Source organism: Parambassis ranga, chromosome 15 (assembly GCF_900634625.1).
Source record: "Parambassis ranga chromosome 15, fParRan2.1, whole genome shotgun sequence".
In the NCBI taxonomy this organism is placed as follows: domain Eukaryota; kingdom Metazoa; phylum Chordata; class Actinopteri; family Ambassidae; genus Parambassis; species Parambassis ranga.
The window spans coordinates 16383201-16403810 of record NC_041035.1 but is presented as its reverse complement, the minus strand read 5'-3'; the positions used below and the strand labels follow the sequence as shown (position 1 = coordinate 16403810).

General features: G+C 41.4%; 1 protein-coding gene across 3 annotated transcripts in view; it reads left to right on the top strand.

Annotated features, from left to right (window-relative positions):
• The window catches only part of mcu (mitochondrial calcium uniporter), a 52071-nt gene that overhangs the window by 8887 nt on the left and 22574 nt on the right, over nt 1-20610 (top strand). For 2 of the 3 annotated variants that reach the window (XR_003671834.1, XM_028423571.1), the window contains exon 2: nt 12061-12174. Coding sequence is in view for 2 of the 3 variants with exons in the window: in XM_028423571.1 (XP_028279372.1) it covers nt 12061-12174 (114 nt within the window). In the remaining variant the exon portion in view is untranslated. The remainder of the gene's footprint in view (nt 1-12060; nt 12175-20610) is intronic. The other variant, XM_028423572.1, reaches the window with a different exon arrangement.

Below are 20610 nucleotides of genomic sequence, written 5' to 3'. Positions count from 1 at the left end.
CATTCCAGAACCATTTTTGCCTTTTTGTGTAAAAGACCTTCATGAGACATTTATGCTGAATCACAAAACTCTTTGCCGGAGATGAGCTGTCTGCTTTTTTGTGAATGATGTCTGTGACAACCTCATTACACAACCAGAAGTCAAGAAGTGAGCCTTAACTGAGATTGATCAGACTCTGAGCACATCTAGGGAGTCAATGAGCCCCAGAAAGCAAGACTCTCTGTTCGGCCTGGCGCCCAGTTTGTTTGCACTGTAATTACCCAGATTGTAGCGGTGCCATGGTAGACACAAGCACACACACAGGGTATTCGCCATGGAGAAAACAAACAATGATGCACACTCCTGACAAACAATGAACTCCAAGCACTCAAGTTCAATTGTTTTATTTGTAACGATTAGCTGAACCACGGAACCCAAGCCAAACATGTTTTGCACAGGTCATTGCAAGTAACCTTATCTTTTGTTGTGTGATTTCTGGTATAAGGTGCTTCACAGGACCTGATTCCTGTTACTACTTTATTGCCAGGTTTAAACAAATTGGGGATCTGAGCTTTGAGCATTGTCTCTATTAATCAACTCTTGTATCAGCATGTGGATCAATGACAAGAGACACATGTAGAATAAGCATGGATGATGCAGAAGGCTAGGCTGTGGTTGTATAAGCATGGGAAGAGGTGGGGAGGGGTTAAATATGCGGTAGAGCGGTGGTGGGGGTTAAGATCGTCTTTGGCTGACTTAGCACTTTGGCACCTTTTTCAAACCAACCAGTCATTTTAATGGTATTCTGTATTTCTCTGTGAAAGCCCGGAAGGTGTTTAACAGATAATCCAATATTTAGATCATATTGTAAAAGTGTAAGGTCTGGGAAATACAGTCACAGTTTTGGCTCTATAGGAGACTTAGTGCGGAGTTAATGTAGTGCCATTGTTGACTGGCTGTTCTGCAGTGTATTTGATTTAAACGTTCCATGCACATACACTGTCTGACTTAATCTTAAGCCTCTTGCACACCCGCACTCCTTTCTATCCTTTGGATGACATCTGAATGTGTAATGACACCAGTCATCCTCGGTCAGACATAGTAACATAGGACATGGATCATGTTAGACTCAGGATGCAAGCCAGAATGGGTAGATAATATACACATGATTACAACTCAGCAAGAAGTCTAAGCATCAGCGGACTTCTGAGGACATGCACTGGCTTTTGGCCGACCTAGACTTCAATGAAAGAGAGGCTGCACTCGTCCAGCTGCAGAGGGAATATGAGGACAGGCAATGAGGGAGTATGAGAGGTGGTGACAAGCAGAACAGCGCAGAAGAACTTCCAGCCTTGTAAATAATGTCTGATGCCAGAATGTTCTCACTTTAACAGATTAATGAAGCCAGTGTTAACATATTTTCTCTATGTTTTAAAGCATCTGGTTCAAGCTTACATTAAGATACTTAAGATGTTGGCAAACCTTCTGTAAATTTAGTAGCAGCATTCATCTGTAACATTGACCACAAAGACCTACAACAACCAGAAGTATCCTGCAAATAGCAAATTGCTAGTGTGCCGTGGTCAGATGTCTTCATGTAGTCGTTTGACCCTGCTGAACATGCCAGTCCATCATGGTGTATTCTAAAACACTGTGCCCTGCTTTATAAATTGGTGTTCTGTTCTGAGCACAGACTTAGAGGGGACGATGTGTGAGAGATACAATCTTGTCTGTGCTCAAAGGCACCTCCGGGAAGCAGGGCAGTGAGTAAATTGCTTATGTAAATAGCTCTGCTGCTATAATCCAATGCTGATGAGGTCTCTGATGCCAATGCTCGATTTTGAAATTCTTTTGTTCTTTGGATGAAAAAAGCACTCAATAGTCAGTCAGGTCATCAGTTTAGGAAGGTAGATTTAATAATACTAATGCCAGCTCTGCGGATGTGGCTAAATACAACAACGGTAGCTTTTGGTGTGTCGTTAGCAGTCACAGTGAGCCCGTGTGTTTTTTTTATTTTTAATGGAAGCCGACAGCTGTAATTGTTATTCTCGGTCACAGTGTTAACACTGTGTTTGTAGGAGCTCGTCTTTATGGTGCAGCGGTGTTGTGGTAACAGTAAACATGACATTCGTGTAGACTAATGCTAATTAGTGCAATCACCATGATTAGGCAGGACTTTTCCTTTGAGCTCTAACAGTACATTCCGGCTGTGACTGTTAAAAACACTGTGATAGAGGTATGTTGCTCACCCTGTTATGTGTGCTGTATTAGCCCAGACATTGTATTTAGACAGACAGGAGATTAAAAAAAATGTATTAGTATTTTGTATCTATTCACATGTCTTGATTCAAATTGATGAAGGCACACCTTTGGTTTTCTCATCTTCATTTCACACACGGAAGTCAAAATGCAAAAATGCAACAGACTGCGAGTCGCATGACCTTCTGTCAGAGAAGGTTAGCGATGACCCCACTGCCTGCTGTTTGTGCATTGCTGTCTGGCATGTGTATCTGTCTACTCTGCTTTTTTTTACAACAGCCAGAAACACAAGCTTCTCACCACTTTACACATATAAAACCTGCAGTATCCTGTGAAACTGGGGGTGGTTAGTCAGCTGTTTGTGTGCACGCTCGTTTCAAAGCCTTATTTGAAAGACAGAAGAGTCTGAAATCTGAAAAGACAGGCAGTGTTGAGCTACTAGACATTTCCATCCTCAATGTACTGTTACTCATCCCGTGCCAACTAGCTAGTGGTCTCCCATTCTATAAATAGGAGTGAAGAGCTGTTGTAGCGTTTGTTGGAAATGCATTTCCATGGAGACCGTCTTCATTGTTGTTAGTGCGCCATTGTGGGGGATAGGATTCCGAGCTAGTTCCTGTAAATATTTAGTAAGTATTTATTGACGTTCCATATCTAGTTGTTAAGACAGTGTTGTCATAGCAGCCAGGGAAAGCCAAATTCAAACAAGTGTGTTCCCTCTGATGCACAAGTTGGTTCTAAATACAGCTGCAGTTTGGGAAACCATATGTGACAGCCTCTTGGTATACAGACTGCATGCAAAGCAAATATGGCTCTGGTCCTTCCACTCATGCATGCAAACTATCTTGTGTGGATAGACGCACAAACAAATTAAAATCTTATTTTCATAGAGCAGTCTCTGAGAGGGGGAGTATTTTGTATAACACAGGAGTGTCTTGACCCAGTATAGGACACGTGGAGGTGTCAGACTTACTATTATTGTACCATTATGTTGGTAGTAAGTTATTTAATACTGGCCACATGACCAGCATGTGGCAGCTATATTAAATTATGAGTGTTACTGCTTCAGCTGTTTCCGTGTTCTGTTATTGTGCCTGACTGTGACTGTGACTGTTTTCTCCTGGGCATTGATCAAAGTGTGGGTGGGGCTCTTACTAGTATGGAAAACTCAGCTCATACACTTTTCTCTGACCCTGCAATTTGCATGTCTTGTGTGCTGTTTTGCCTGCTGTGTAGCCCATCTGCAACACAACCCTGTAACGTCCCTGTTATATGCAGGGAGAAGGCAATTATCTTCTTGTCAGATAGAGGTTACAGAGTTATTCCTCTGCATAGCATAGAGAGCACATGCATGTCTTTTATCCAGACAGTTACCAGGTATCTGCATTGCTGTTGTTTTTTTTCCCTGGGAAAATGCAGTGCAGAGGTTAGCGTCAGAGCGGATTAGTGATGTACAGTACCTCCAGCAGAGCTTTTAACTCTCATTGCTGGAGCCTTTACTGACCCAGGTCCTGAGGGGAACCCTGGGGAAATCCCTGCCTGGACAAGAACTGGATAAAGGAAAGACAAGAAAGATTGAGAGACAGTGAGAGTGGTTGGGAAGGTTTCCTTTTTCGATATGAAACAGAAGCACAGTTTCAGTGATTTTATTTAGCCTTGGGCAGGGTTTCTAAAGTTACAATGTATTGAACTGTTGAGTAAATCCAGGTATTTTTGACACCAGCATTAGGAGTATGTGAGAAATCCATCTTGCCAAAACTGGAGTTCACAAAGTTCACGTGCATGTGGCCAACAGGGGCTGAATTGCGAGGTGAGCAGAGAAGTAAATATACAGGTTCCTGGAGCTATTCAAAACTCCTGGTGCTGCTGTTGCCTGGGTAACACTTTGTGCCATGAAAATGTCCCTTTTCCAACAGAGAATTGAAGGTTATCCATCTCACAGTCCTGTGTACACTACCCTAAGAAACAGGGCTGCTCTCTTCCTAATATTGTCTTGTCTTTCAATATTAGGCTGCGCTACAGCACAGCCTACACTCTTCATTATATTCACTGAAAATTAATGTAAAACTATGTTGGATTCTAGTGTTGGATTATTGAATTACAAATGAGGCATTTGTGCACATTTGTTATTTTGTCAAATATATGAGAAATATAAAATATGAGAACTGTTGTTTACCCTTCAATTATTTTTAAATTTATCACAAAATGCCAGAGGGAAAATGAATAAACTCTTGTTTACTTATTGCCATTTGTTGTAACCCTGTGTTTAACTGACTACACACTAAAACACACTTGGTATGACTAAGCCAGTGGGAGTGTCAGAGCAGGTCAGGCTGCTCCCTGAGAAATACTTATTCAAATAGACTTGAGTTCATTGAATAAAATATTTGCTACTGGTGCAGCACAAACTTTGTGGCTGCTGCAATGAAAAACAGAACGAGAACAGACATAAGTATGTCAAAATTTTCCACTTTGGTCATTATATGTTAGCATGGTGGTGGTAAAATTGCATTAGAAAGGAAGTGTATATATAAGCTGTAGCTTGCCTCTTTGTCTCACCAGAACTGCAATGAGCACCTGTCGGCTACATCTGTTTATCTCTTTATTACCATCATCTTTTCTACATCATGACATTTAGAACTGAATCTATACATGTCTGCACACCACAGGGGGAGAAAAGTCATAACTTTCAGACAACAGCAGCGTTACAATTAAAGCTTTATGGTGTAATGCTGATGGAAGAGCTTTGATGTGAAGGAGCAGCACAAAGTGTTGAGCTTGCATGAACATACAGGAGCTACTAAGCAGGCTCTGGATATTAATGCTGTATATGAAGGACAGTGGAAGGGATTTACAAGCACAGCTCATAATGCTGCAGATCAAGGCTACTGTAATGACTCATAAGGAGTATTGAAGGTGAGAGGACAACTCTTTCAGTCAGGTGGATACATGTGTGGGTGGTCCTGTAACTTGTCAATCCTCAAAATCACTTCGTTATACATGTGTAGTCCAGATATTTAAAGCAGAAAGAGTGTTGTATAAAAACTGGCCTGTGGGGGGACAGTTAAATCTATCCCATCTAAGGCATGTGTATCAGTTTCACCTTCCAAAAAATTCAAGGCCCATATAAAGCTGGTTGATGGGGCTGACTGGAATTATACACCACAGGGTTAACTTGTAGTTAAAGCTGAGCTGCAGTGTTGTGATGCCAATCTCCAAACTCATCCCAAAGAGGTTAAATCAAGTAGCTGTGTAGCTTGAGTAGCATTCATACAAAGTCCAAAACAAGTGCTTCCTGTCCTCATACCCTCAAATGCAAAAACCTAAAAAGGATTCTCGTGGTTGTGTTAAATTCGTGCCACATGATGCTTTCACACAGGCGGCATTCAGTTCATTTGAATTTGTCAACTAAACTGCTTAGGCGTGTCTAAATAGAGTTATTTATTTTAAAGGGCAGTCCACAACAATGCAACCACAAAAAACCATTTAGAGAAGGTCACCTTGCGGCATGGTCCTAAACAAATTATGCAGCCTGTTCAATTTGATGCTAATTCAAAGTGTAAAGCATTGTAAAGTATTTTAAAGACACTTCCTTGGGGCACATTTAACAGTCTGCTACTGTAGCTTATTTCTTTAATATTGTGTGTTTGTGTTTTAATGCTAGTCTTATAATGCATACTTTTAAGTGTCCTTGGAGGAAGAACCCTGAACCTCAGGTTAGTCCTAATGGCTCCCATCATCCCTTTGACTGATATGTTTGCTGAAATGGCTGAATGAGAAACATTTATAAAGAATGGCTAAAAAAAAGGCTTACACGGTTGGGGACCTACTTTAGTCCAGTTTCACTTCATATTGACAGACGCATTTAAATTTAAAGCTCGGCCCTTTTTCTGTTCTAAACTTATAATTTAACAGAGAGAGTAGGTGGTTCTTGCTATTTGTGGATTTCACTGATGTTAAGAATGAGAGCCTTATAATAATTCTACACACACACACTCACACAGATCAACAGACATGCAGAAACACACACTCAGACAGAATTCTCTCCTCCTTCCTCTCCTCTCTGATGTTTGTACGCCTCGTCTCTCTCTCTCACTTGTGCCTGTGCTTCCTCCCCCTCACACCCACGCTTCTACTCTCTACTGCTGATCATCAGCTTTATCTCCGTGGCTAGGGGGATGTGTATTTGTCTGTTATATGACATAAAACAAACAACATTTTTGGCTGCACTCTAGTTACTGTTTACAGGACCTTAATTCATCCTTTAAAAGCCTGATGGAACAGCAGTGGCTTTAAAAGTGCGTTCAAGTCAGCAATGTTCGTTGACTGACATTTCCAGGCCATTTAGGCTCTCCAACAATACAAGCAATGTTACGGTATTGCTCTCTCTGCCCTTCTGAGCTTTATTTGGGTAACACCTGGAGCAATAAATCAAAAAATTACTTTATGTGAGATATTTTGTCCCACAGTCTCTCTTGCCTTCCTACCTTTGTCTGCTGCTATAGTCTCAGACACATGGGGATGAAGCTGCTTTGTTGCCGTATTCCATTATGAATGAAGGCAGTTTCCAGCCCACCCATTCATCTCTGCTACAGTGGGAGACGCTAAGCTGTCAACCTCACTCTCCTGCACGCTCCCCTGCACGCTCCGCCTTCATGACCCTTTTTGTGTATATGTGTATGTCGCACATGAACTGTGAATAAATGGCAGAAGGGGGGTGTTTTTTTTTGCATCACATACGTACGCAGGTGAGTGTCCATGTTTCTGGGGTGATAAATGGTGAAAACAGAAACTGACCATGCAGGTTTCTCCCCTCCTGTCTGCTTTATATTGGTTTGTAAGAACCCTGCGGCGTTGCTCTGGTAATTTCTTTGTCCAGCCCTGCAGTGAAGCTTGCAACTACACACAAACACATATACACACCCAGGCGTCAACGTGTCCTTGAAAGAAGAGGCCAAGAGTCAGGCTCTGTGGGGATGTGACAGTTCATGAGCAGTCCTTCACTTTCCCCACTGTGTACCTGGACACGTTATTTCCTGTGTATCCTTAAGTCTTTCTAAATCTGCCTATCACGAGGAAACATCCAGGAAACCCCTGTAACTCAGATCAATTCTCCTTAGCTACAAAAGACATTCATTGGCCAGCGGTCACTCAGCAGCCACCAGCCTCCTATACCCTGCACGTGCAGGCACTGGGTACCAGGGAGTGCTTAATGTGTTGGAAATTTCATTTAACTCTCCTCTTCTCCTCTCCTATCTTACTTTCTTCATCTTTCCTTGCTGTGGACAGTGATTGCTTGCAGCCTCCCCCTTCTCCCTCCTCCTTCATCCCTAGGGCTGTCTCCTTGTAGCACTGGAGATATAGAGAGGGTGAATGAACCAGGCAAGAAGAAGAACTGAGAGATGAAGATAAGGGAATGGGGCGAGATGCCCACATCAGAATGTGAATCACTTAGATTGCACAATAAATGTTGGTTACTTGGTGCAGAGTCGATGAAAAGTTGCAGGACAGCACAGTTTTCACTTAAAGCATACAGATCTGGATGTCATTCTTTTTATGTACATGACATGCAATATTAAGCATCTGTGTGTGCTGAGGATATGATGCATAATAAGTAATGCTGGCTGTCATGCATGTGTAGCAGCTCTTTTCTAGGACCATCTGCCATAGAGGTTAACTTCACTGGGAACAAATGATGTTCCACTTTATTTGGCTGCAGTCATACCATGCAGCAGCTTCCCTATTCACTGATGTGATCCGAGTGTGTCAGTGCACTATTGTTTATTATTTCCCCATATAATGATTAGTTATCACGTATTGGATAATTTGTTATATGTAAGTGGAAAAAAAATGCCATTTGAAAAAGATCATTGTGTAGGCATAAGTTATCATCAGCAGATTTTTGGATATTATTTATCAACATATTTTAAGACCCGAGGCTGTGGTATGCAGGTGCTTATCTTGAAAATCTGTCTGTTGAGGCTAATTGAGTCTTGCTTACACATAGTAAGAGGCTGCCAACCACAAACGTAATGACCTGCGTAATCTTACACAGAGGCCAGCTTAAATTAGCATCTGTGACATCTAAGATTAACCATTAGCCAGTCTGAACTGTGAGACATCTGACTCTCCTGGATGCCTGGTGATGGGGCCTTTCCAGTAACGAAAGCTGTTTGGGCAATGCACAGAGGTGACAGTATGCTGGAGTCTTGCCCTGACTTGGAATTCACGTTTGCACTCCAGTTGGAGTTACTGTGGATCAGACAGCTTTCAGGTGACAAATCAGCAGAATGATAACATGTGAAGAAGTCAATTCTAGTCACATAGCTGCAGGAACTCTGAGCTGAACTACACAGACCTTAAGCATAGACACAATCTGTGATCAGTATCATAAGTCTGATGCTCCCTGTTACCTACCTTTAAGCATCTACTTTATCAATAGTAACAATGAAGTGATGTATTGCCTCACCAGTGCTTCGTAGAGCAACAACAATCCTACCTGACCCACAACATTTAACAAAGCTACATTTAGTTTGAAGGTGAGTGTTAAGAGCTGTTTATGTATGTTTTTTTTAAATCGCATTAGCCAGTGTTGCTTTCTAATTAGACAGTACACTTATTTATTTCTAGGTTTGTAAAACCATGAGGTAGGATATAAAAAAAGGCCCTCTCAGTAGTTTGCATGCATACTTGATATCCACTCTTTTTTTCCTTCTAGTTGCTGCTTTGTAGGCAGAAAATCTGTCTGTCTGTCATCTTGCTTGTTTGTTGCTTATTGTGTTTCATCCAGGGGAGAAGGTGTCGTCTGTGGGGATTTAACCAGCAGGAGAATGCAGTGATGTGTTTTGAGCGTGTATGTATTCTGTAAGATTCAACTCAGTTTGTTGTAGGAATAGTATCTAGAGAGAGCAGCTGTCGTCCTCAGTGGCAATCTAATCAACAGAAATAGACGACTCTCCCTCCCCTCCTGGGGCCGCCAGCCTGGTGGAGCAGAGAGGTCACAGCAACTGCTTTCAGAAACATCTCACATAGGCTAATACGCATGGTGCAATTATTAATAATTTGCTGGAAAAGCAGCATTTTAGTGTTTGCATCAAATGTACCCATTTGTTAGTGTGAGAAGAACTGGAAGGCTTGCTTGCCTGGGCCCATAGAAACAGAAGGGTCTTAGTTGTTCAGAGCAATGGCTCTTAGTCTCCGTGATTCTTGTTATTTTTGGTAGTGGTCTATTATTAAGCTGTAGTCATATTAAATTGCATTAAATCTCTCAAACACTCTTCAAACATTTGAAGCTTATTTAAATATATATATACAATTTGATTTTGCAAATGAAAAAAAGTCACGATGGGGTTAGAGTTATTATTATTATGCTATATTATTCAATGTGGCAGCTTGAAATGACTGCCAGAATAAAAATGAGTCAGTTTAGTTGCTTGGCAGAGACCTAGCTCTAGTGAATATCCTACATCACAGCGCCAACCATTCAACAAACAGTGTGCCTCCTCCACAGTAGCAGGCCTGAGGAGACTCTCTTGGCAGTTCAGGGACACTTTTTATTGTCACTAGGGGCTTGAATATAGGCCCCTCCTATGAGTTTATGCTGTATGCCTGACTTGTCATAGATAAGGGAGAGGCAATAATCCTGCTGCAACATGCTATCTTGGTACCAAGGTCCATTGCCTATCTTAATGTTGAAGACATTGTGTTTGAAAGTCTGACTGTGATATTGCCCTTTGCTAAAGCTTTAGTGCTGTGTGTGGTCAGTTGTTGAAATTGGCCTCCTCAGGGGGCTAATAGTCCGCTTCAGTTCGTGTTAAAAAGACTATGTCAAACACAATCTGGGACAATGGAAAGTGTGTTTCATTAACTGTCTCCAATCTTTTCAAGATTTAATTCCACTTGTTTGCAGTTGTAAAGACAAGAGAGCTGGAGGGAAAAAAATGTCATTATAATGCTGGTTATCACAGCACCTCTCCAGGGTAGCTGATGTTTGAGCCTGACTGGGTCTGAATCTGCAGGTCTGCACACCAAGAAGTAAAGATTTCCTATTAATTGATCTCTTACTACTTGTTTTGAATAAATGAAATTAATGAATAAATAAAATCGGAAACTGCAGACCTAATTCACTCAAACTCAATTGAGCAACAAACCAGGGCCTGTCTTTGCTTGTCAAAAGTTTACCAATGTGTAGAGTTGTTAAAGGAAACCTAATGTGTGCAAACACATGTAGCACGCTGTGCTGCTGTGTCATTAGAAAGTTACTGCCATGTCAGGCTCGTCCTACCACCCTTCTTATTACAGGCTAGTATATTACTGTTGATAATTTCATGTTAAAGCATGCATTTAGTGGCTGTTGGTTGGCTATGTGGGTAGCTATTTCACAGCTGCAGTCCATCAGCCACATGGGGCATCTCCATATGGAGTTGGCATGTTGTCCCTTGTCTTTCTGTTTCTCCTTGTAATGTCCAGAAACATGCAAGTTAGATCACATTTTCAGTCTCTGAGTTTGAATTTTTGTAGTTAAAAAAAAAACGCTTAAACAAGCCCATCCTAGGCAGAACATTGACAGCAGTGCTTGAATTTTAGGCCTGTTGAGGCTATGTTTATCTGGCTGTGTGTCCTCCTGGAACTGTGCATGGAAAAACGGTCTGCTTGGTACTGGTCACCATGGTAGCTGAGAAAATGGCAGAGGAGCTGTTTCATCAGATCTTGCTCTGTTATCATCAGAATTGCCTCTTAAATGTATTGGTGAAGGTGGATAGTTTTAAAAATTGAATCCTCACGCCTGACCTTTCTGATTGTTCTTGCTTAGAGTAGAATACTGAGAAGTTAGTTGAAGTGTTTAATAGCTGTGCAGCTTTCGTAAAGAGCCCCTAGAGACTTAACAGATCCACATACATGGCTCCAAAATGAGGAGGAAATAGGGTGCACTTGTTTTCTGCACCGCCAAGGTGCTCCCTGTGTTTATACCCCTTTATCTCCATCTAATCTTTCCTCAGTCCTCAGAGGCCCAGAACGTCTGAGTTCATACTTTGAAGGTGAAGGTATTTTAGTCATTCCAGTGTACCGTGACTCTGTGTCTGACACACACACACACAGAGTGGCATTTCTCCTTCTATTTATGTCAAGACTTTCATTGACATAATACATTTTGTGGCAAGACTAAACTCTTAAAATCAAGTTTTGACCCTCAAACCAATTGAAGGTCTGTCCTACTGTGACGAGAGGCCAAAACTTCCCCCACTCTCCAAAAATGTCCGCACTCCCAAGGTCTTAAACTTAAATTAGGTCTGACAAATATAGACATGGCACACACAGGTGCAGACACACAAAGCTGAAAGTCTCTCATTCTCCCCAAACACAAAGCTTACACCTATATACAAAAACATGTTTTTCTCTGGTCTTCAGTTAAGATAATAGCCAGCTTGTAAGGAACTGAAGAGATGGTAGAAAAATATCACACATCCAATCTTGATTTAGGTGTGGAGCAGCTGCTCTCTCATCTGTGGGTGTCAGTTGCAGCCTCACGCACTAACCAAAGCATGCACAGGAAGTTCCACGTGACATTTATATACACAACTCTGACCAGTCTGTTTGAATTACTGCAACAAGACAGCATGTGATGGGAATAGAATATAAAACACAACTACCACTTTCACGCCTCATTATTTTAAGCCTCTTTTTAGCTTGTAGTGGGGTACTTTAGATCCCAATGGTGGCTGTTTTGAAAATAGCATGTTTTTTTTTTCATTTTTAATGTGATTATCCTATTCGAGTTTGTGCTACGAATGAGAACTTGACATTTGTGTCTGTTTTCTTCAGCAGGAGATACTGTCTGCTCCATTCACCCGCCAGACTGTCAGGAGAGCACATGGCCTACGGTCGGCAGCCCACCCTACACTCTTCACCCAGCCTACCACTGCCCTGTCTCCACAGGTTAGTGTGTCTGCATGCATGCATGTTTTGTATTAAGGATAAGGAACTGAAAACTAACAGATTGTCTCGTTTTTTTTTACATTATTGATTTGTATGCCAAGATTGAATCCATTATAGTTGAGTTAATGTGTGTCTTTGTGTGTGTGTTTGTCTCATTGATGTCAGCACTTGACAGCAGCTAGCACTGTCAGCACATTCTGACACCTCTAACACCAACTTGCAGTTGTAAAAGTCGTTTGAAAAGGTCAATCAGGAATACTTGTATCTTTATGAATTTAAGATTTCAGATTGTTGTGGATGTCGGATCAATACTGGCCTACTGGATATTGGCTTGCATTGTAAACTGCGTCATTCTGTCTTGAGAAGCTGCCAACTCTCCTAGAATTATAAAGTCTTCCCTGCTGAACTTGCACAAAATGCTCGGTGTGAAGTTTTTAGTTAATGTTGTCTTATAATTACTATTATTTAATACAAAATTGCTTGTTGCTGTTTTGACCAGAAACGATCTGTTGCTTGTCTTATTCTCAGTTCAGCAACAAGGTCATTAGCGATGAGGGCTACATCGTGAAGAAGCAATTGGCGGATAATGAGCTCAGGGGACAGCGTCCTTTTGATATGGCTGAAAACAAACATCTATTCAAATATATTCAAACATCTCTCTGTTCAAAGGAAACTGTGCACAGTGATGTCATTGCCTTGATTCAGTGGAGCTGACATGAAGCAGCAGCAGAGGTGTTTGCTGCTGGGTTAAAGCAAGTTTCCCCATCAATGCATGTTAGAGCCTGCAGATCACCACTTTGATAAGTATGTGTTTAGATCATAAACATCAGCAGCATTTGCAGGTTGTATTGCAGTGTATCATGTCAGTGACAACAACAAGCTGTTTTTGTGACATTTAAGTTCAGTGGGACAGAAAATTGAACCTTTCATCGTTGAAATGTGTTGCATTCTGGAAAATACTGCAAACAGTATTACATGTTTTTTCACATCTACACAATCACATTAGGCTCCCTAATAATTAAAATGGCTTCCAGGTATTTGCTAAACTTCCTGAATTGTCTGGTTCTCACAGGGCTTTAAGATTTAATGGTTCAATCTGTGTTGTACTTTTCTTTTTTCTGTTTTTGAAACACACTGTGATGCAGAATCTGTCACATTTCTGCAGTGTTGTATTGCATTAACAATCAGAGATCTCTCCTGGAAGCTAGAACATTTGTGACTATGACTGAGTTCACCTGAATAATGCAATAGATTTACAATACAATGTCCTTTTTTAACACTTCATTGTGCTGAAGAGGACTATGTAACAATTAATTGATCTTTTCTGTCACATATTAAGAACTTCAGCTGTTGTTGTTTGTTATGTTTCAATTATTGATTACCTGTTGGACAAGAGATTGCAACTATAGACTGAAAAAATAGCTCTCAAGGCAGCACTACTTCTTTTCCCTCTTTGGACTGAGGGGAGAATTAACGCTACATTGACTCACTGTCACTGACTTGGGGCTAACTGATTTGCTTGCTAATTTCAGTTTTAGACATCTCTGCAATACAATACATGGACATCTGTGCCATAACATCATAGTTTGTTTTTAACAAGTGTGTGAATACATATGTCTGTTCATAAATCCGAAATAATTTCCTGCTTCCCACATAATAACTGAGAAGGCATCAGGTCATAGTCCTTTCACTAGAAGATGTTGGACAGTCATGAGATCCTGCAAAGGAACTTCTCAGTGTTGCCACGATGTCCATCATCACATCTCCAGCTGCTTGGTCCAAACACACGTCTTTACATTTAGTAAAGGCCAACCAGAATCCAATAAAGCAGATGCATTAGGTTAAAAAGATCAGCTCAAGGTTAAGTGTATATTTTTCTCCAGGAAATGAGTTTGGCCCACCAGCAAGCTTGCATGGGATGAAAATTTTATGACGAGAACAGGATATTTGTTCCTTGAGTGCTTGCAATCCGCGTGCTGTGGATAACGGTGCATTAGCTCCTCTCCTTTCTGTGCCTGAGTGTGTGTGTGTGTCTGTGAGGTTCCTCAGATGGGAGTGAGTGTACTCTATGCTCAGCATGCTTTGTTTGTGTTAGAGCCTGATATTTATGTGTCATTGGGCTATATGAAATGGAGAAGGCAGACATGGGTTTGCACAGGGTGGGGGCTGGCTGGACAATGAAAAATGAGGAGAGGCTTCCCTTGGACTGCGTTGACATTTTATGCAGCGTGCCGCTAAGAAAAGCTTTGGATGAATGGGAACAGAGGAAGTGTATACATAACCGACACTGCTGGAAAGTAAAAACATTAGCCAAGGGTTGCCCTAGCAAGGCCTTGTTCACAACAGAGATGACAGAGGGGTTGTCGATAGTCCCAAGTGTCCCTTTTCCTGCCATGTGTCCCTCCAGAGAGAGAACTGTTTGTTCAGAGGGCAGGAGAGGGAGGAGACACAGGAGCCTCAGCAGGGAGTGTTTGCCTTGCCAGCCAGGTTTGTTGTCTCTGCTAGGTTAGAGCAAGGATGATACTATCATAACTGCAGTCAAATGAGGAAACATCAGCAAAACAGTGATGCTGAACAGAAAACCAGGCTGCAAAACCTTGTCAGCCTTGCAAACACTGGCACTAAATGTGTCTGCAGTGTTGCTATCACTCAATACCTTTTCTTTTCTTTTTTTTTTTTTACTTCACTGACATCCCTATCCCTCGTTCCTGCATTGCTGCAGTACAGGCACTTGTCTCCTCCTTGGCAAAGCCAGCACTCGCTCCCGCCCTCCTCCTTTCTGTCGTTCTTTGGCATCCCTCAGTTTAACTGCAGCTTCCCACGAGGCCTGATGGGTCACGGCTGTGCACACACACTCTCACACCCAGAGCCATTCTCAGCAGCACTATTCACGCATGGACCTCTCAATCCATCTGCGACTCTGCGCTTACAGAAGGGAGCCGTGACAGTTTGGCAAAGTTGTCAAAGCTCAAACTGAAACATGAAGTGAGATGGATTGAAATCGAAATGAGGAAGAAGCAAATTGTTAGTTCCATCAGTGCAGCGTAAGTTGCTCTGTGTGTAAAGGTTTAAATTTGCAGGGTGATTGGATTGAAGATTAGATGGAGCATAGTATAAAAAGCTGTTGTTGAGATGGCAGCTGATAAAGATGCAGTACACTGTAAAAGTTGCATTGTTGCTGCAGTCTGTAAACCTGTTGAGGAAGTTACATTTTTCAGGGACTTCTCCATCCGTTGATGGTTCATGGATTTTAAAAGGACTTTTCCCTCTCTTACCCTAATTCGTAATGTTCCCTCCCATAAAGCAGCAGGGATATAGATCAGTTAAAAAAACACGATTAAGGGTTAATTGCTCCTCCCTCCTTGTAGTCCACCATTGTTATGAATCTACTCCAGTTTGTGCAAGCTGGACACCAACCTATGGTAGATGGGAGTAGCTCAACAGCATAATAAGCTTTTAAAGCTCAATGTAAAAACTGACTTTCATCAGTGTGGGACGTTGGGAAATTACCAGCCATTGAAAACAGTGTTTGTTGCTGTTTGTTTCCCAGAAGGCACATACCCTAGCAGAAGTAACAAAACACAGCTTCCCCCATTTCATTTCATCTTGAAGTTTAACCGTCTGTAGTTCTGTGTGTTCATTTTACATCACTTCCCCTCCTTTTACAGCATCAATACAGCAACATTTTGTGCAATCCCATCTGTTTTCATCACAAACTCTGATGTAAGTAGCCCTGTAGGCCTTTACTCGTTTAGGGTCTGATTTTTGTGGTGGCTAAAATTCTGGAGAAACTCTTTATAAAATAAACTCTTAAGAGATTTACCTTCAACTCTACCTTTGACGTGTTTCTCACAGACAGTAAAGTGTAGAGGGTCTGTGTTTACCTTATTGCTCCAAGGGACTAATATCTAGAGCAAATAAACTGAGAAGATTGATAGGTTTGCCTGGTGCAAAAGGTCTCTGCAGCTCTGTGCTCTAGACAGTTCTGAGTTTAAAGGGTCAGAGGAAGAATGAGTAAAGTTTTTTTTTATTTTCTTATTTTCTTTATCAGTTTTTTTACACTTTAACTCATGGGATTTTTTTGCAGTTTTGGTCTTAATTTGATCCATTAAATTATCCTCCACTCCTCCTGAACATCATGGAAGTGACACTTGCTCAGCAGCTTTAATTATCTCAGCAGTTAATGAGGACATTGGGAAGTCCCTTCTTGTATAATCTGGTTATTTTGAGTGGCAGCACACAGTGAGAGGAGTCATCAAAGCTGTTAGCAGATTTCAAGTATCTTCTGTCAGAGAAAAGCCAAAACATTTTTTGTTAAATATTTTTAAAATGCTCAGTGTCGGCGAGCTGATGCTGAGTTGAAATTCTTCATTTGTTTCCCTGCAAATCAAATGGATAATTCCATCCTGACACACAGATACTGATCAGCTTAGCAAGGCTTAAAACTACCTGTAAGCCTCAGATACTGTCACTGTGTCTAATTACATTATTGATCTGTTTGTGCTGGTGATTTAGTTCCTTTTTACAGATATTGCACAAGTGAAATTGCGGCAAAATGAGATGAGATGTATCACAGCAATCATTACATTATAAACACAAACATGAGTCCTAAAACAAGAGAAAATATTTTTTAGCACCAATTTTCTGGTGAATCTTCATGGTATTTCATTAGGTAATCATAAGCTGACTGAGGTGTGCTGTTTAAACACACAGTCATGATGGATATGCGTTGCAGTCATGTGACCGCCATGTGGTTGAATCTTGAATTGGACCATGTAGTGTTGACGCAACCTGGTGCTTAAGCCAAAAACTGATGATGGAAGTGTGCCTGTAAATACTGTGCTGATGCTCAGAAATCTACAGCTTTTCATGTGTAAAGCCTCATAAATCCAATTAAACACGTTATGAAGAGCATTACGGCGTCACTCGTCAAATATTTTTTTCTGATGCTGAATATTGTACACATAATTATACCGAGGCTCTTTTTTGTTTAGCTTTATTTGCACAGTTGATCACAGTATTATTGTTTGCATAATAATAAATAAAAGCTTAATTGTATGTCTTTGTGTGGGCGTAGCTTCTATTTTACTTTACTTTAACTTCTCTAAGCACCAATATCTGCTTTATTAATCGGCTTCTTTGTAATCTGATTAGCCTTCTTTCTTTTGCTGTCATTCCTTGGGATTAAAAGCTCAGTTGCTTTGTTAAAGGTTAAAGCCTCTTTTCTTATAATGTTATTGTAAGTGGAAAAACGTAATTTCTGTGATGAAACCCTACCATACACACTGATGTTAGCAGCTGTATAGCAGAAAGCAACTTCCTTTTGAAGTGATGTCAGTTGAAAACGTACATGATCATGCATTCCTTAGAAGGTATTTCCAGCTTGCTGTATGACTGCCATAATGGCATTATGACTATGACAGAGTGTGTATAGATGTAAACATGCCAGTTCGTAGATTGATTGATAAGTAGATTGATAACTTAGTATACACATCTATTTTTCAACAATGTCAAAGTGATGATGACTGAGCTCCCTCTTCATCTAAGGAGAAAGAGGTAATTTGAGGGTGTTAAATAAGGGGATGAGCTCAAGTCCGCATTCCCTGGATGGCGGCCATCACTCTTAGACAGTGCTGACTTGCAATTACCTGAAACAGAAATGCCTCATGAGTTATTTTCTGCATAATCACTCAGAAGGCACCGACTTATCAACCATTCTTTGTAAAATATTATAAAAATACAACAAATGAATCACCTCCAAATGTATTGGATATCACTAAATGGCTGTTTGAAATGTATTCAGAGGTAGATTCAGTGATCAGGCTGTGGTCATACTGTGTCTGGCAGCTTGCCAGTGGTGACAGCAGCAGACACTGTTCAGTGATTGCTCTGAAGCTGTTAAATCTCTAATTTGTGGTCGCGCTTGAAGATTATCGATAAATCCACATTGTTTTCATATCTTGCAGTAAAAGAAAGATGTTTCCAAGTCTATTGAATGATCTCCGAAGCATCCATGAGAAGCAAACAGATCTGCATCAGCTAATCCCCTGTGGGCATCAGCACGATGGGGAGACTTGGGTGCCCTTGCCCAAGCTTGTTTGCTAACACCCGAGTGGGACTGGATCCTGCAAAGAGGGAAAAAGAAAAATAGGCAGGGAAAATAGCAGTGGGAGGTTGAGCAGTAAAGGAGGCCCTTGAGAAAGATGGAGAATCAAATCACAGTCAAACAGGAGTGAATCGAGGAGGAAAGGCAGCACAATGAGCAGCATACTGATGATGAGGATTAAGATTGTGAATGGGAGCATGGGGGCAGAGAGATATGGAGACTGTTTTAGTCAGGATGTTAGGAGGTTGTCTTGCTTAATTCGATTTTAGGTCATCATGTCATTTGAGAAAATGACAGGGCAGGCATGAGAGGAGGAGCTGGAGGTGAGGTGACAAAAAGGGAACAACCTTTGAGCAGTGCGGTCTGATCTGCAATTAAATACTGCTGTCTTTATTAAACAGTGCCCAGTAGTATTAGTGCTGTGTGCTAAGAGCAGGCACATCTCATGCAGACAGGAGGGCATGAGGTGCAGACCTTTGAGATGTAAAAAGTCAGGCTGTCTGCTTATTTGACTGCTGTGACTTCCATTCCCCAAGCCCTGCAGGTGGGCAGAATAACAGACGGTTCATAGAAACTACCCCATTTCCTGCAAACTGTCCGAAGTCTGCCTGAGAGTGAGCTGTTCCTCACACGGCCCCACGGCACAGGGCCTGTGAATTTTTGATGCTTGTTGTGAATGGCTGGGAGTAAAGCTCTTGTTGTTATTAACCATCTGACAAATAGGACCCAGCTGAAAAATCCCAGACTTACAGCCTTTCTAAGAAAACAGTTTCACAAATTGTCATCATCGTTTAGTGTTAATACAGACAGGTATTCATATTAACTGGTGCATAACACTGTGATGTCAATTATTTTGTAATGAATGGAAGCCGTAGAGATTGCTTACTGTATGTAGCATGGAGGTCCTAAGTCAACTAAGCTCCTATAAATATAGTTTTTACTACTGCTAGGTGACACAGATCAGTAAACTCTGATTTAAAGCTGCTGTGAAGTAACGTTTATACTGCTCTACACTTGACTTTAACATTTATCCTCTTTTCAGTACTATTTCAAAATTGCAGGCACCAGTTCAACTACATTTATTACATTTACTACGAGAAGAAACATTATTTTTTTCCTCATATATCACAGAAAAGCTGGTATATGGTTGTTTATGGAGACGTTTGTGTCACCTTTTAAAAGTCAACTATTAGCAAGGCCCACACATACAAAGCCCACTTTAAAGAAGAAGCAAAGGCCAAATCTTCTTCCTGTGTGTGATTCCTGCAAAGACTGCAGCTTAGAAGGAAACTCCTGACCTCCTTTCATATTAGTGACATACTGTTATATTACTGTCCTGTCTTACTCTGATCACATGACAAATTGGGACCCATTGTGACTGCTGTACGCTATTAAAATTCCAACAAAATTGTCAAGTCTGCTCTTACACTCCTTGCTGTGATCTACAGTGCAGCTGGTGGCTGAGTAGAGGTGGCATATGCAGGTCTGGGTCCTCTAGGACTAGCAGGACACTGCGTGTTAAAAGTGGAGACTGGCAATAATGACGCTGGTGAGAAAACTAGTCATGCATACACCCTGCAGAAATAATCCATCTTGATTATTCTTGGAGCTGAACAACATCAGCGTGATCAGAAAATGGGTTGTAAATTAAAGCACTTGCAAATACACATGAGTGAGCTGTGTGTTACAGTGCTTTGTGTGAGTCAGTTGTTGTGCTGCAGCTCCCCCTCAGCGGTGTCTGGTCCACTCTGTGTTTTGAGTGGCATTCATTAGCCCAGTTCTCTGGCATGTGTGCATGCCATATGTCCGTGTGGACCGAAGCAGAGTAGAGCTCCGACCGGCATTGCTGACACAGCCAGCAGAGCGTGAGTCTTTGAATTCAGTTTTCCAGACTTTCTAGTTCTCATAATGGAATACCCACTGATGACGGTAGACAGCTAATCCTGCTGAGAGATGAACAGCAAGCCAGCTGGGATGAAGCACTGATATTCTGGGCAGTTTTTGCAGGTTTGTCATGGACTTTTTTTGGTAGTCAAAGTCATGTTCAAAGCACGGTGGGCCTGAGATTAGATGCTCATAAAGCGAGAGTCTGTCAAAGTTCCTTTAAAAGGAGCATTCCCATATTCTACTCCATAAATACCAGATGCTGCATCTGGAGGAATTTGTGAGATACTATACAACTGCCAGAATGTCATCTCACTTTCTCTCAGAGCAGAGACACAAGCTTGCAGGGTCAGCTCAGCATCAAGGGGATATTATTTTTTTACCATATAAGGCAGCATCTGTCATATTAGCTAACAGTGTGCAGGGCAGGTTATAACAACTATCTC